Source organism: Chinchilla lanigera, unplaced genomic scaffold, assembly GCF_000276665.1.
Source record: "Chinchilla lanigera isolate Chin_1 unplaced genomic scaffold, ChiLan1.0 scaffold00041, whole genome shotgun sequence".
Classification (NCBI taxonomy): domain Eukaryota; kingdom Metazoa; phylum Chordata; class Mammalia; order Rodentia; family Chinchillidae; genus Chinchilla; species Chinchilla lanigera.
The window spans coordinates 15,051,626-15,064,408 of NW_004955442.1; the positions used below are offsets into that span (position 1 = coordinate 15,051,626).

The window sequence follows — 12,783 nt, forward strand, 5'->3', positions numbered from 1 at the left end:
GCAGGCCGTGGGCGTCGCCAGCGTGGGCGTGGGGCCCGAGCCGCTGCGGGGCGACGGCGCCGCTGACTGGCTGGCCTCGCCGCTCGACCCCGAGGTGCGTGCGGTGGTGGTGGGCTTCGACCCGCACTTCAGCTACATGAAGCTCACCCAGGCCGTGCGCTACCTCCAGCGGCCCGGCTGCCTGCTCGTGGGCACCAACATGGATAACCGGCTCCCCCTGGAGAACGGCCGCTTCCTCGCGGGTCCGTGCGCCCCGGGGCGGGAGGCCGGAGGGCACGCCGCCCCGCCGCCTCCCCGCGCTCTGACCCCGGCGTCCCGTTCCCTCCCTCCGCCCGCAGGTACCGGCTGCTTGGTGCGCGCGGTGGAGATGGCCGCCCAGCGCCAAGCCGACATCATCGGGAAGCCCAGCCGCTTCATCTTCGACTGCGTGTCCCAGGAATACGGCATCGACCCGGAGCGCACGGTCATGGTCGGGGACCGCCTGGACACCGACATCCTCCTTGGCGTCACCTGCGGCCTGAAGACCATCCTGACCCTCACGGGAGTCTCCACGCTGGGGGACGTGAAGAGTAATCAGGAAAGTGACTGCATGTCTAAGAAGAAAATGGTTCCTGACTTCTATGTTGACAGCATAGCCGATCTCTTGCCCGCCCTTCAAGGTTAAAGATTTAGTGTCTTTAATCTCCAGAATAAAAGTAATTGAAAACGTTAGCCAAATTAATAGGTGGGGCTTAGGCATTGGCTCAGCGATGTGGCCGAAGAGTGTAATTGGAGTTAAGTGGAGGCAGTAGTTGTTAGCCTTGTAAGTAAACGTTTCGGGGACGATGTTGTTTACAGATGCTTATATTTTAATTTAAGATGCACTTTTTAAGCTTGGAGGGCATCGTAGGGGTGGGTCCTGGGCTTTGGATGTGTTGGCTAGGGCAGGCTTGGCACCTGTCCAGGATTCAGGTAACCTCAGGCCTTGCAGGTCTAGAGGTGTGTGTCATGTATTTAAAAGTTTTGTTCAGGGATCAAGCCCTCTTGGAGGGCAGAGAAAAGAAGGGCCTGATTATTGTGACTGTTGTGACACCCTTGTGCAGACAGGAGGTCCTCTGTGCCCCCCCTCCCCGGAGTGTGGTAATGCAGCAGAGCTGTCGGCTGCTGCTGTGTCCCAGCTCCTTATCTGCAGGGAGTAAGAAGGCCACTCCTAAGTGGTGTCAATCTGTCCTTGAGTGTGGGGTGCTGCCCTTGCCACCCCTCCTGTTTCCTTTGAAAACCACTTTGATGTCACAATGTCTGTTCCGTTTCAGATGCCCCGGGCTGCAGCTTCTCATACACAGCTGCCCCATTCTGTAAACTCAGCCCAGAGCCCAGCTAAACTTCGACTGTCTCAAGTATGCATTAAAATCCAGGTGACTCAGACAGGCGGGTATGGACACCTTCACTGAACTCTGGGCTACTATGCAGGGAGCTCAGAGCAGTGTTGGTACCAAAAAAAAAAAAAAAAAAAAAAAAATTTGTAACTTGTGAACAACTTTGTCAAGTGGTGGAATTGAATTTTAAGTATGTAGATTAATAGCTGTGCTCTGTCTCATAGGAGAAATCACACTGAAGAAGTCTGCATGTTTTGTAGCCAGCAACATGGCTAAAGGCGTGTGTTGGCCAAGGACTGCCTGTCACCCTGGGTGCCCTCTGGGTTGGGGAGGAAAGAGATGTCCCAGATAACAGGAAGTTGTTTTACAAAGTATTCAGTCTCTCCCTGCCTGCCTGTACCCTGGATCAGGGTTGGGGTCAGATGTCAGTGGGGGTTAGGTGTGAGGCCATCCTGGCCTTGTATTCCCTGGATGGTAGTCAGTAGGAGGACTGGCAGGACCCACCAGCTGACCTGGGGTTTCTGCAGGGGCTGTGGCCTTTTCTGTCTGTTCCCTAAGGCTGCTGAACTTTAGCAGCTCGCTGAGCAGACTTGGCAGCACTTGCAGGGCAGAGCCTGGGAGGCTGTTCCTTTTGGCTGACTCCTTCCCAGTGCCTCACCCTGTATCCAGTGGCTTCTCCCAGCCCTGTGATCACAGTGCTCCTTCACCTGTTCGCTGAGCTCTCAGAGCAATAAAGGGTATCTACACCTGCAGCTGCTCCCCGCTGGAGTGGCTGGGATTGGGATGGTGCCACATGGCAACAGGAGGGCAGCCATGCCTGTGAGGTTGGTGGTGCTGACGTTGGCTCTGCGAGGTCGGCTCAAGGTGGGTCTGGATATTGAGCAGGCCTGTCAGGGCGTTGTCACCCACACCAGGAGCACACAGCAGATGCAGCAGCCAGCAATGCCTCTCTTCAGCCGGCTTGGGAGCCTGTGTGAACCCCATCTCTGACCCCTTGCACTGTGTGACCTTACATGCACATTAAACTCTCAAACCTGCACTGACTGGGCCTTCCTTCCTCTCGCCTTTACTGTTGCCCACAGGTGGCAACTGTCTAGCTAGGGGGGTGAGGGCAGGATGGGAGGACTGAAAAAAAGCTGGGCTACGGTTCCACTTCCAGATATGGAAAAATGACTACTGCAGCCCTACACCATTTCAGGCCTGTTACAGAACAGTTTGGAAGAATCAGGCATAAAACCAGAGCAGGACCACAGGATGAAGCATAGGCACTCATAGGTCTGGAGATAGACCAGGGACCAGTGACAAGTGAGTAGGGATGAATTAGAAGCAAGCCATTGCAGGGGGATGGGACAAAGCCAAACTGACCATCCTCAGCATGAAGAAGACTCCAGTTGGGTGCCAATTGCTGATTCAGTCGCCTCCTTGGTGCTAGGCCTGTGTGTTCTGCTGAGTGTCCACAGCCTAAGGTGGTGGTGGGGCTGAAAGCAACTAGGGACACAAGGGAGAGGAGGGAAGTGGTACACAGCCCAGTACTAGTGTTATTGGACAGGTATTTATTGATGGGTTGCTGTGTGCCAGGCTCTGTCCCCAGCACTAGAGTCCAGAGGTAGCAGATGGGAAGACAGTAAATCTGTCCCAGTCATCCAGGCTGGGCCTGAACTACCCCCAATCAATAACCTGGACTGGATTCCCACTGAGGCCTCAGTTCTCAAGTCCTCCAAGACCCTGTGCTCTCCGGTCTCTACAGGCCTGCTGTTAACCTGGCCTGGTGAGTGGCACCCCCCGAGTGGGGGAGGGAGTTGTCCTGGCTCTGACCTAGATATCAGATACTGAGGTAGGGAGGAGGCAGCGGGTCTGGAAGGGAGGGTACAGTTGTTTGGCTCATCAGAAGCATCCTGAGGTTTCCCTGCTGAATCCTCCAAGGGGCTGCAGACAATCGTGTATTGTCAGCAGGGGCTGTAGCATGGAGGACAGGAGCAGCTACACGGAGGGTCCTGGTCCTGCAGAGGTGAGTACCTCTGCCATTCCCTGGACAAAGACCTGGGGATTCCCTGGACAGGGATTGGGAGGCCCACCACCCACTATACCTTCCTTCCCTGAGCAAGCCTGCTTTTGGGTCTCCAACCCAATGGCCCCACTAACCACAATGTGCCCTTAGGTGAAGACTAAACCCTGCCATGGGAGCTGGAGAGCCATAAGTCTGCTGCTGCTGCTGTTGGCCTTAGCCACTGCAGGGGTTGTGGCTGGAGGGCTTCTTGGCTTCACTCAAGGCCCTCCCAAGGTGAGCCTATCCTCAGGAACAAAGGTATACACAGTGGGAGGGGGCAAGAAGACCAGCACATGCCAGCCCTGCAAAGGAGCTAGGCCCAAAACAGGCCATGACGCTGGCCTTGCAGTAAATGGTAAGAGGACCGGAAGGGTTGAAAGCCCATTCAAATGATGCAGAAGTGAATAGCCCAGGGCTGGGGACATTTGGGACTGTAAAGCCTGCCTGGCTGAACTCCCAACTTCCCATTTCAGCCATTCCTGCAGATGCTGCAACTGACTCTCCCAAGCCCACGGGTGCCCAGGTTCAACCAAACCACCCTGGTGGACATGGTCCGGAACATGGCAACCATTATGGTGACTCCACCTCAAAGCAACCGCAGCTGGACAGTGCTGTTTGATGGGCAAAATGTGAGTTAACAGGGAGAGGGTCAAACTGCAGATGTTAGGGAAAGCCACATCTCACCCACCTGCTTCCCCAGGGCTGCATCTGCTACCGTCCAGCAGAGCACCAGGCCTGCTTCCTCCGCCTAATGGAGGCCCAAGATTGGGAGACCCTGCAGCTAATGGTGAACACCTCCAGGGTGAGCAGCCCCACTTGGCTCAACCCCCAGGACAGGAACCAGACAAAGGGTCCTGTGTGCCACCGGCCCTGGCCAGCTGCGGCTCTGGTTTCAGAGAACAGAGCGCTCTATCTTCCCTTAGCTGAGGCTGCTGATAACAGATGGCTGGGCTGTCAGGTTGGGGTGGGATGTGTGGCCCCAACCCAGCCAGAAGCAGGCAAGTACCCCATGCTATGGCCCACCAGAGCCTTTTTGCAGGCCCAACAGTCCCATGCCCCTGGCCAGGACACCCACCATGCCCAAGAGCTGCTGGCAGTGCATGGGAGCCATACCGTAGATCCTGCCCAGGTGGGAGCTTCAGTCCAACAGCTCTGTGCAAAGATTCCCATCTATTGGGCCCATCGAGTGGAAGGTGAGTTGGGGGATACTGTGTAGAGAGGCCTGAGTGGAAGCCCTTTGGGAATTCATGACCCCCCCGCCCCCGCCTTTCCCCAGGGCCCCAGAGACAGCGGCTGATCTATCTCTGCATTGACATCTGCTTCCCAAGCAACATCTGCATGTCCGTCTGCTTTTATTACCTTCCAGACTAAGTCCTCTCCCTGACCCATCTGGACTTGTCTCCACAGGCCACCAGTTGGCTGGTCAGCAGCACCATGGAAGGCAACTGCTGGCAGGGACAAATAAACCCTTGCACCTGGCTGTGGTGGTGTTCTCTGGGCCTCGGGATCTGATCAGGGCAGGAAGGGGAAGCAAGATGTGGAGATAGGCACCAGCCTCATGTTCCCCCAGGGCTCCAGGCCCAGGGGTTCAGTCTTTCTGGAGGGAATAGAGGCTCTCCCAGCCCAAGCATGTGAACCCTGGCTTGATGGGTTCTGATAAGCAAATGGGCACTGATGGAGTTCTATAGCACACAGCAGGTCTAGGCTGGTTGAGAGGGTCCAGGGTGGCCTGCTCAGGTAGTAGACCTAGTAGGCAGAGACTAGCTCAGGGATTTTGCTCTGACCAGTTGATACACAGAAAGATCCAGCTGTAGATACTGCATAGGCCATCCCCACTACCCAATAGCTGTCCGCAGTCTGAAAGGTACAGGCTAACCCAGGACGCTGTCATTGAAGGCCAAACAAACGACAGCTTTCTGGTGGCCACCATACTCTCTCTTGATTTCTCCAGTCTCCACACACCAAAGGCGGGCCAAGTTGTCAGATGAAGCTGTTGGGAAGGATTAGGCAATAGCTCAGGGCCAGGTATAGCTCTTGGTTGGGACTAGGCCTCCCAGGGGTCTCCTACAGCAGGACTCAAGGTGTCCACCCGTCTACCCTAGCCAAAGTCCCTATAAGTGACTGTCCTCCTATAGGGCAATTGCTCTGCCTGGAGTCTGACACAGCTGGCCTGAGGTAGAGGAGCCGCAGCAGCTGGGCTGGCCCATTCCATAAGTCCAGGCAGGGGAGGGGAAGTAGGATTCACCTGTGACAATATACTGGGAGTCCCCCGAGAAGGCACAACCCCACATCCAGCCACGTGACGACTCTCCAGGGTTGCTGCTTTTGATGCTCAGCTCTGTCATCAGGGAAAAGTTGGATGTCCTCCAAATCTTGCATGTCTGGTCAGCTGAGCAGGTGGCAAGGAGCCTGGGGGTAGGGATGCAGGCGTCTAAAGTGGTAATCACTTCCACTCTGTAACCCTTTACCATGCAACAGGTAGGCCCAACCCATCAAAGCCCAGCCCCAAGAAAATCCCTTCCAGGCCACCAGGCCTTGCACGCACGTGGAGTCAGGGCTGAAACGGCACTGCAGGGCGTAGCGAGTATGGGCTGGAATCTTGGTCTTAGGAATGAGTTGGGTCACCTCATCACCAATACCCCCAGTCAGATTCCAGACATAGCAGTTTCCCTATTGGGTAGAAGGGAAGTCACTTGAAACCTGGAACCTCAGAGATGGCCACCTTGGGAGTTGAACCTGGATGCAACACTTGGGGCCAAGTGCATATAGGGAGCTGGGCCAGGGCATATAGATGGGCTGTAGAAGGCCCGGCCCCAACCAGAGGCCACACCTGGCTAGCTAAGATCAGGAAGCCACACTGGCCAAGGGCTCACACACACCTCCCTGAAGGGATACTACTGGCCAATAGAGGTGTGCAAAAGGAGAGGAGGGCACCCAGACAGAGACGTGGCAGGGCAAGGCTGGAATGTAGAACAAGTGATACACGATGATTTCAATTAGGGGAGAAAAAATGAGGCTAGAAGGGAGAGCAGAGCCCAAACCAGAGTCCTGCAGACCATGGGCAGGATACAGGCCATCTTGGGATCTCCTCAGCAGAATGGTACAGTCGGTATAGTAAGGCTGCTGCCAAAGAAGAATGGACAAAAGGGCAAGGGGAGGTCAGAGAGAAGAAAGGTAGGGCACAGAGAGACTGTCAGCATCAGAGAAGGGTGACCTGGGCCAGGAGGTGACAGGGAAATGGACGGCTGAGGTTCCCTGACCTGCTGGATGGGCCATGGGAGGCAGATAAAGGGACATCAAGAATGGTACCCATATTACTGGCTCTGGTGGCTGGCGGGTGTTTGAACCTCATTGGGGCGTGAGAGACACTGGAAAATCATCCCATTTTCAGGGAGTACGGGGACTCACGGTGCTATTGACTGCTGCCATGTAGCTGGCATCAGGATCAATATGGGCAGATGTGATGGAAACCTCTGGTTCTGGGATCAGCTGCTCATTGTGATCTGTTTTCAAGTCCCAGATGTGGATAGCACCGCTCTGGTCACCCACGATGAGCTCTGCCTGGGGTGTAGGGTAGGTGAGGTATAGCGTGAGGTATTGCCTTTCAGACTCCGAGTCCCTCGCCCCATGAATAATTCTCACCTGGTTGGGGTGCAAGCACACACAGTTAATGGGTGCATTCACCTGGAAGATCCGCTGACACTGCAGATTTCGGGACCTGTGGGGGAGATATCACACACTATCTCTAGAGGATGCTGTTGGTGTCCCACCAAATGCCCTCTCCCTAGAAAATCTCCCTACTCCTCAGAGGTTTGGCTCTTCCCCGCCCCAGCAGTATCCTGAAGCCAGAGACTGACTGAAGAGGAGAAAAGCCGGGTCCTGGCCTCAAAGCATGGCTAGCTCTTTGATGTAATTCACTCCACTAGGTTTTTCTCCTTCTCTCACTAAATCACTGATACAAAGCTCCCTAGCCCAGCCTTGGCTTGGAGAGAACCTGCCCAAGCCCAGCCCCTCCTGACCACCCTCACCCCCAGGCAGCATGCCTCTCCTGCCCAGCACTCAACACCTGAGGTCCCAAATTCGGGCTGTGCAGTCCTCCCCGCCTGTGTACATCCAACGGCCATCCTCATGGAAGCCAACAGATGCGATGTTCTTATTGACTCCATCATAGCTAATGATAGGGTTGGGATTATTGGAGTTGAGATCATACATTCGGATGTGCTGATAACCTAAGAACACACAGTGAATTGAAACATGGTTTCCCCAAGTCAAGGGGAGGTCAGGGGTCAGAGGTCAAGAATCACAGGTACCTGCAGCAGCAATCATGCTTCGGTCTGGAGTGATTTCCAGCGCATTCACCTGCTGGGGTCAGTTAAGGAGGATGACAGAAAGAGTCTGGAGCCACGGCTCTTACCTGCCCTATCTGAAAGGAGCTGCTACACCATCCCCACCATCTGGCCTGCCCAGCACCACCCTGCCCATCGTTCAGGTTGAGGATACAGAATCCTGATGCTGCACAGTGCGTGTACAGATCCCGCTGTGGGCCTGCCAGAACCGCACAGTATGGTCATAGCCCGCAGTGGCCAAGATAACAGGGTCACTGCCCACTGTTCCTGGAGAGGTGTTCATGGTGTAGCTGCCGGGAAGTACGAGTCTCGACCAGGGCAGGAGAACTGATTGGAGGGGGTCAAAGGTTAGACCATCTGGACAGGAAGAGAGGTGGTAGGTATTTAGGAGATGCTGCTGGGGTACTAACTATCTTCTGCTCTGAGACAGGTATTATAATTTCTACGTTAGAGATGGAAAAACTGAGGCTCCTCAGGTTCAAGGATTCGCTGATTACCGCCAGCCAGGGACACTACCCTCCCAGGCCCTTGCCCTCGCAGGCACCCGCTGAATGCCACGCCACCTGCGCCCAAAAGAGGGCAGTCACGCGAGCCGCCGTCTGCCGCAGGGGCACGATGCGCATGCTCAGGCGGCGGGCGGGGCGAGGAAGGCCAAGTGCTCCGGCTGCGCATGCGAAGCTGACCGGTTGCTAGACCCACTAGAAACGGGCTCTGTCTGGCCGCACCATGAGCTCCCGGTGCTTCACTGACCGCCCTGGGTCACATCAGCTCGCACCTTCCCTTGGCTTCACCCTCTTAGCCACCCAGTAGCCAGTTCCTGGCCTTTGTCCCGCGGCCTCCGTACCTTACTCGCGCTCCGCGCTCTGCCGTGACCCAGGATGGCTAGGGGAGCCAGAGCGAGTCGATAGAGGCCGAGTCCGATCGTGGAGTTATCGATGGGTCTTCCCGGCTATACCATGGGGCGCCGGGAGGGGTGGTGGGACGAGACCAAAATTCTAGGACGGGGACTACGGAGAATTACAGCATGTAATGGACTCTAGGAGCGGGTTCATCCGTGTCGCCGCTCGGCACCCGGCACTCTGGCGCTTGTTTTGCAGGCCCAAGTCTCAGAGTTGCACGGTCCGCATTCTCTCTCTGACCCGCTACTGTGTTGCACTGCCCTTGTTCACAGCTCTTGAATTTCAGATAAGCAACACATTTTTTAATATAAGTATATCCCAAGCACTACGTGGGATATATTTATAATAAAATTTATGACTCATTTACATTACATTTGGATGTACTTGGACATTCTGTAGTTTCATTTCCTACATCTGACAACCCTTGTCCCAACACTTTCAGACCTGTACAGCCCCCAGCCTGAACCTTGGGGTACCCTACTAAGGCCCAGGACCCTTTTCAAACTGCAGAGACTCATGCCTCGTTTTCCATTCCAGCCTTCCGAAATTTTTTTTCTTTTTTTTTTTTTTTCGTTATTGTTTTTTGAGACAGGGTCTCCCTATGTGGTTCAGGCTACCTGTAAACTCACTATGTAGCACAGGCTGGTCTTGAATTCACAGCGATCCTGCCTCAGCCTCCTAAGTGCTGGGATTACAAGCGTGTGCCACCATGCCCAGTCCCTCCAAATTCTTGAGACAGTCTCTGCCACAGTTTGTTCCCACCACACTTAAGAACATGGCTGCAACCACTCCTTCTTCTGGTGACACAAAGAGTTGATCTGGTCCCTTGACTAATACAAAGACTCTGGCCCACCCACCAAGGCCTTGGGACCCAGGAACCTTCCTACCTAAACGTTCCCTACATCCTCTTCTTCGTATTATTTATTTATACTGAGGATTGAATCCAGGGCTTCCACACTGAGCTACATTTCTGGGGCTCTTTTATTTTTTATTTTGAGGCAAGTTTTCCTAAACTGCTAAGTCACCTAGACTGAGCCAAACTTGCAAAACTTGCAAATAGGAGCCGGACTTGGGGGCACATGCCTGTGATCCCAGCACTTGGGAGGCTGAGGCAGGAGGATCATTGTAAGTTCGAGGCCAGCCTGGGCTACAAAGTGAGCTCAAGGCCAGCCTGAACTGCATAGTGAGGCCCTGTCTCAAAAGGAAAAGAAAAAAGAAAAAAAAAAAAAAAAACTAACAACCCCAAAAACAAAGCTGTCTTCACTGCTTCCCCCTCACTCTTCAAATTTACCCCCAGCTCTCCAGTGAAAATTTTCGAGATCTCCAGCCATCTCACTTTGCCAAATCCAGTGGATACTTTTCCTCCTGCCTCTTGACATGTCTACTCCATGGTTGACAGCATCATGCCTGAACATCTCCCAACTGCACAATTGTGCCCCACTCCTGGATCTTTCTCTGTCTTCCTCCAGATACAGGAGCCTTCCCACAGGATCCCTGGAAACTTGTGACTACTAGTTCCGGAGCATCCAGTGCTAGCCTTTCTCTGGGACCTTTCCACACTGTCTCCAGCTCTGATGGTGTACATCCAGCTCCCAGTTAGATTGAGCCTCTCAAATGCCCACACAGAGGACACCATATTCATGGCCAAGGCAATTCTTCACTAACAACTTACACTTCATGTGTTATAGTTGGGCATTATCTGGACACATTCCCATCCCTCACCCTTCCTCTGACCTCCCTGTCTTTTGCTTCCCGACTCTTTCTCCCCCATAACAACCTCCCCATATTCCACATCCACTTTTTTTGTTTTCTTGAGACAGAGTGATTCTCTTGCCTCAGCCTCCAGAGTACTAGGACTATAGGTGTGTACCACCACATCTGGCTCTACACCCACTTTTGCAGAGTGGTCTCTTACAAGTAAAAGTTAGACCTTATCACATCATTAAAGCCTTCAGAGGATTTCTGGTACCCTCCAGATTCCTAGGCCTGACTCTTGCCCACCCTGTGGCTTTCTGGTCTCTCCTTCCCACAGATCATGGCCTCAGTAGAGATGACACCCTCTCACTTTACCACACTATCACTTGGATCCTTTGCCTCTGTCTGGGATGTTTTCCTTCTACTCCTTTACCTACCCAGCTTCTGACCTTCAACGCTTATTATGGTTTGTATCTAGATGTCCCCCCAAAGCCTCATCTGGTCATAGGTAGCACTTTTCAGAGGTGGCTGGATCTAGAGTGTGTGATGCTGGGATTAACTGGGTGATGCTGGGAGCAAGGTGTGTTTTTACTAAATTGGTCCACTGATTGATTTGGCATAGTGCTGTGCGTAGATAATGAGAAGGCCCTGCCTAGGTATGAGTGCTACCTGCCCTAAGCCTGAGTAGCCTGGGTAGAATATAAGAACAGAAAGAGGGCTGCTGTCTTCACTTGCTGCTTCTTTGCTATTTCATTGCTTTGCTGCCTTCTGCCCACCATGTACTGTTTCTCTTGGTGATGCACCTCGGCCTTGCCATCCTGCCTTGGAGCCAGCCACCTAAGAACTGAAACTTCTACGAACTGTGAGCCAAAATAAACCTTCCCTCCTTTAACTTTTGGTGTTGGGTATTTTGTCTTAGCAATGAGAAAAATAACCAAGACAGCATCTTTACTTTCATTTTGAAGGCGTGTTCTATGTGGGAATTTTTTTTTTTTTTTTACCAGTACTGAAAAATGAACCCTGGACCTTTGCACCGAGTGGCATTCCTAGCTTCTTTTTTATCTTATATTTTGAGACAAGGTCTCACTAAATCACTAGGTTGCCCAGGTGGGGCTCAAACTTTTGGTCCTCCTACCTCAGCCTCCCAGAAAGCTGGGATTACAGGCATGCACCACTGCACTGGGATGTTTTTGTTTTAACTGAGAGCAAATTCACATAACATTAACCATTTAAAGTGAGCAATTCAGTCTCAGTACAGTGAAACTGGTATGCAACCACTACCTTTCATTAGCTTGAAAATTTTGTCATCATCCCAAAGAGGAGACCTGCACCTACTAAGCAGCTACTCCCCATCCACCTCTACCAGCTACTGGCAAACCCTAATCTGTTTCCTGTCTTTATAAATTGGCTTATTCTGGACACTTGATATCAATGGAATCCTATAACTTGTGGCCTTTTGTGTCTATTTTTTCTTAGCATTGTGTTTTCAAGGTTTATTCACATCACAGTATGTGTCAGTGCTTCATTACTTTCTGTGGCTGAATAATACTCCATCGTACAGATGGACCAGATTTTTATCGGCTTATGGATGTGTGGGTTATTTTCTCCTTTTTGGCTTTTATGAATAGTACCGCTACAGACATTTATATGCAAACACCTGTTTGCATACGTTTTTACTTCTCTTGAGTCTATCCCTGGAGTGGAATTACTGGGTCATATGGTAACTAAGTTCAGCTTTTGGGGAACCACCTAACTGTGATTATGCTTAATTTCTCACAGTGACTCTGCTGAGGATGATCTACTACATTTGAAGATAAGAAAACTGAGGCTCGAGGCTAGAGCCGGGCATGATAGTACACACCTGTAATCTCAGCATTTAGGAGGCTGAGACGGGAGTATTGCTGTGAGTTTGAGGCCAACCTAAGCTACATAGTGAGTCTAGGCCAGCCTGAACTATATAATGAGACCCTGTCTCAAAAAAAAAAAAAAAAGAAAAGAAAAGAAAAGAAAACTGAGGTTCAGAGCTGTAGAGCTGGTGTCAGAGACACATGGCTGGAAGATGGTGAAACCAGGTTTCCTCTAGCTCCAGGTCAGACAACATCCTGCCAGGCCCCACTCTCTCCTGTTCCCTTTCTGTCTGAGGAAAAAGCTCCCCATTCTACTCAGCTCCCTCTCCAAAGAGACAAAAACACCTAAGGCAGTTCCACAGCAGGCTCAGGGCAGCAGGTGGGTACTGGGCATAGTGGCAGGAAAAGAAGAGCCCTTCAGATTCCAGCCCTAGAAGGACATCAGGAGCCATATACACCATGACAGAGCCTAAGAGCAAGAGGGAAGGGTAAGGTGAGAGAAGACTTGGCTGCGTATGTGCAGGTATCCCCTAGAGTCTTGAGCTTTTCTCTTTCTTTCTTTCTTTCTTTCTTTCTTTCTTTCTTTCTTTCTTT

The 12,783-nt window shown here is 52.4% G+C and overlaps 3 protein-coding genes across 9 annotated transcripts in view; 2 read left to right on the forward strand and 1 right to left on the reverse strand.

Annotated features, from left to right (window-relative positions):
* Pgp (phosphoglycolate phosphatase) overlaps positions 1 to 1,498 on the forward strand; it is a gene marked incomplete in the record, with an annotated part of 1,975 nt that extends 477 nt beyond the window's left edge. Inside the window, 2 exon segments of the mRNA XM_013517733.1 lie at positions 1 to 242; positions 339 to 1,498. Of these exon segments, the coding sequence (XP_013373187.1) occupies positions 1 to 242; positions 339 to 664 (568 nt within the window).
* Positions 1,499 to 2,490: 992 nt separating this feature from the next.
* On the forward strand, positions 2,491 to 4,881 carry Bricd5 (BRICHOS domain containing 5). Of its 4 annotated transcripts, none has more exons than XM_005391446.2 (6): positions 2,491 to 3,363; positions 3,514 to 3,636; positions 3,876 to 4,031; positions 4,103 to 4,204; positions 4,442 to 4,595; positions 4,679 to 4,881. In XM_005391446.2, the coding sequence occupies exons 1-6, from the start codon at positions 3,319 to 3,321 to the stop codon at positions 4,771 to 4,773; spliced, it is 675 nt and encodes a 224-aa protein (XP_005391503.1). In that variant the 5' UTR covers positions 2,491 to 3,318; the 3' UTR covers positions 4,774 to 4,881. The 4 variants fall into 4 exon arrangements, with proteins under 4 accessions (XP_005391503.1, XP_005391502.1, XP_013373189.1 ...); XM_005391445.2 differs by having other exon boundaries at positions 2,491 to 3,123; positions 3,306 to 3,363; positions 4,103 to 4,595; XM_013517735.1 differs by having other exon boundaries at positions 2,491 to 3,123; positions 3,309 to 3,363; positions 4,103 to 4,595.
* Mlst8 (MTOR associated protein, LST8 homolog) lies at positions 4,738 to 8,675 on the reverse strand. Of its 4 annotated transcripts, none has more exons than XM_013517732.1 (9): positions 8,593 to 8,675; positions 7,903 to 8,105; positions 7,713 to 7,761; positions 7,469 to 7,631; positions 7,045 to 7,120; positions 6,811 to 6,963; positions 5,948 to 6,072; positions 5,648 to 5,811; positions 4,738 to 5,392 (listed from the first exon to the last, which is right to left on the reverse strand). In XM_013517732.1, the coding sequence occupies exons 2-9, from the start codon at positions 8,029 to 8,031 to the stop codon at positions 5,274 to 5,276; spliced, it is 978 nt and encodes a 325-aa protein (XP_013373186.1). In that variant the 5' UTR covers positions 8,032 to 8,105; positions 8,593 to 8,675; the 3' UTR covers positions 4,738 to 5,273. The 4 variants fall into 4 exon arrangements, with proteins under 4 accessions (XP_013373186.1, XP_013373184.1, XP_005391499.1 ...); XM_013517730.1 differs by having other exon boundaries at positions 7,713 to 7,764; XM_005391442.1 differs by having other exon boundaries at positions 7,713 to 7,764; positions 7,903 to 8,075; positions 8,593 to 8,666.
* Between the last annotated feature and the right edge of the window lie 4,108 nt (positions 8,676 to 12,783).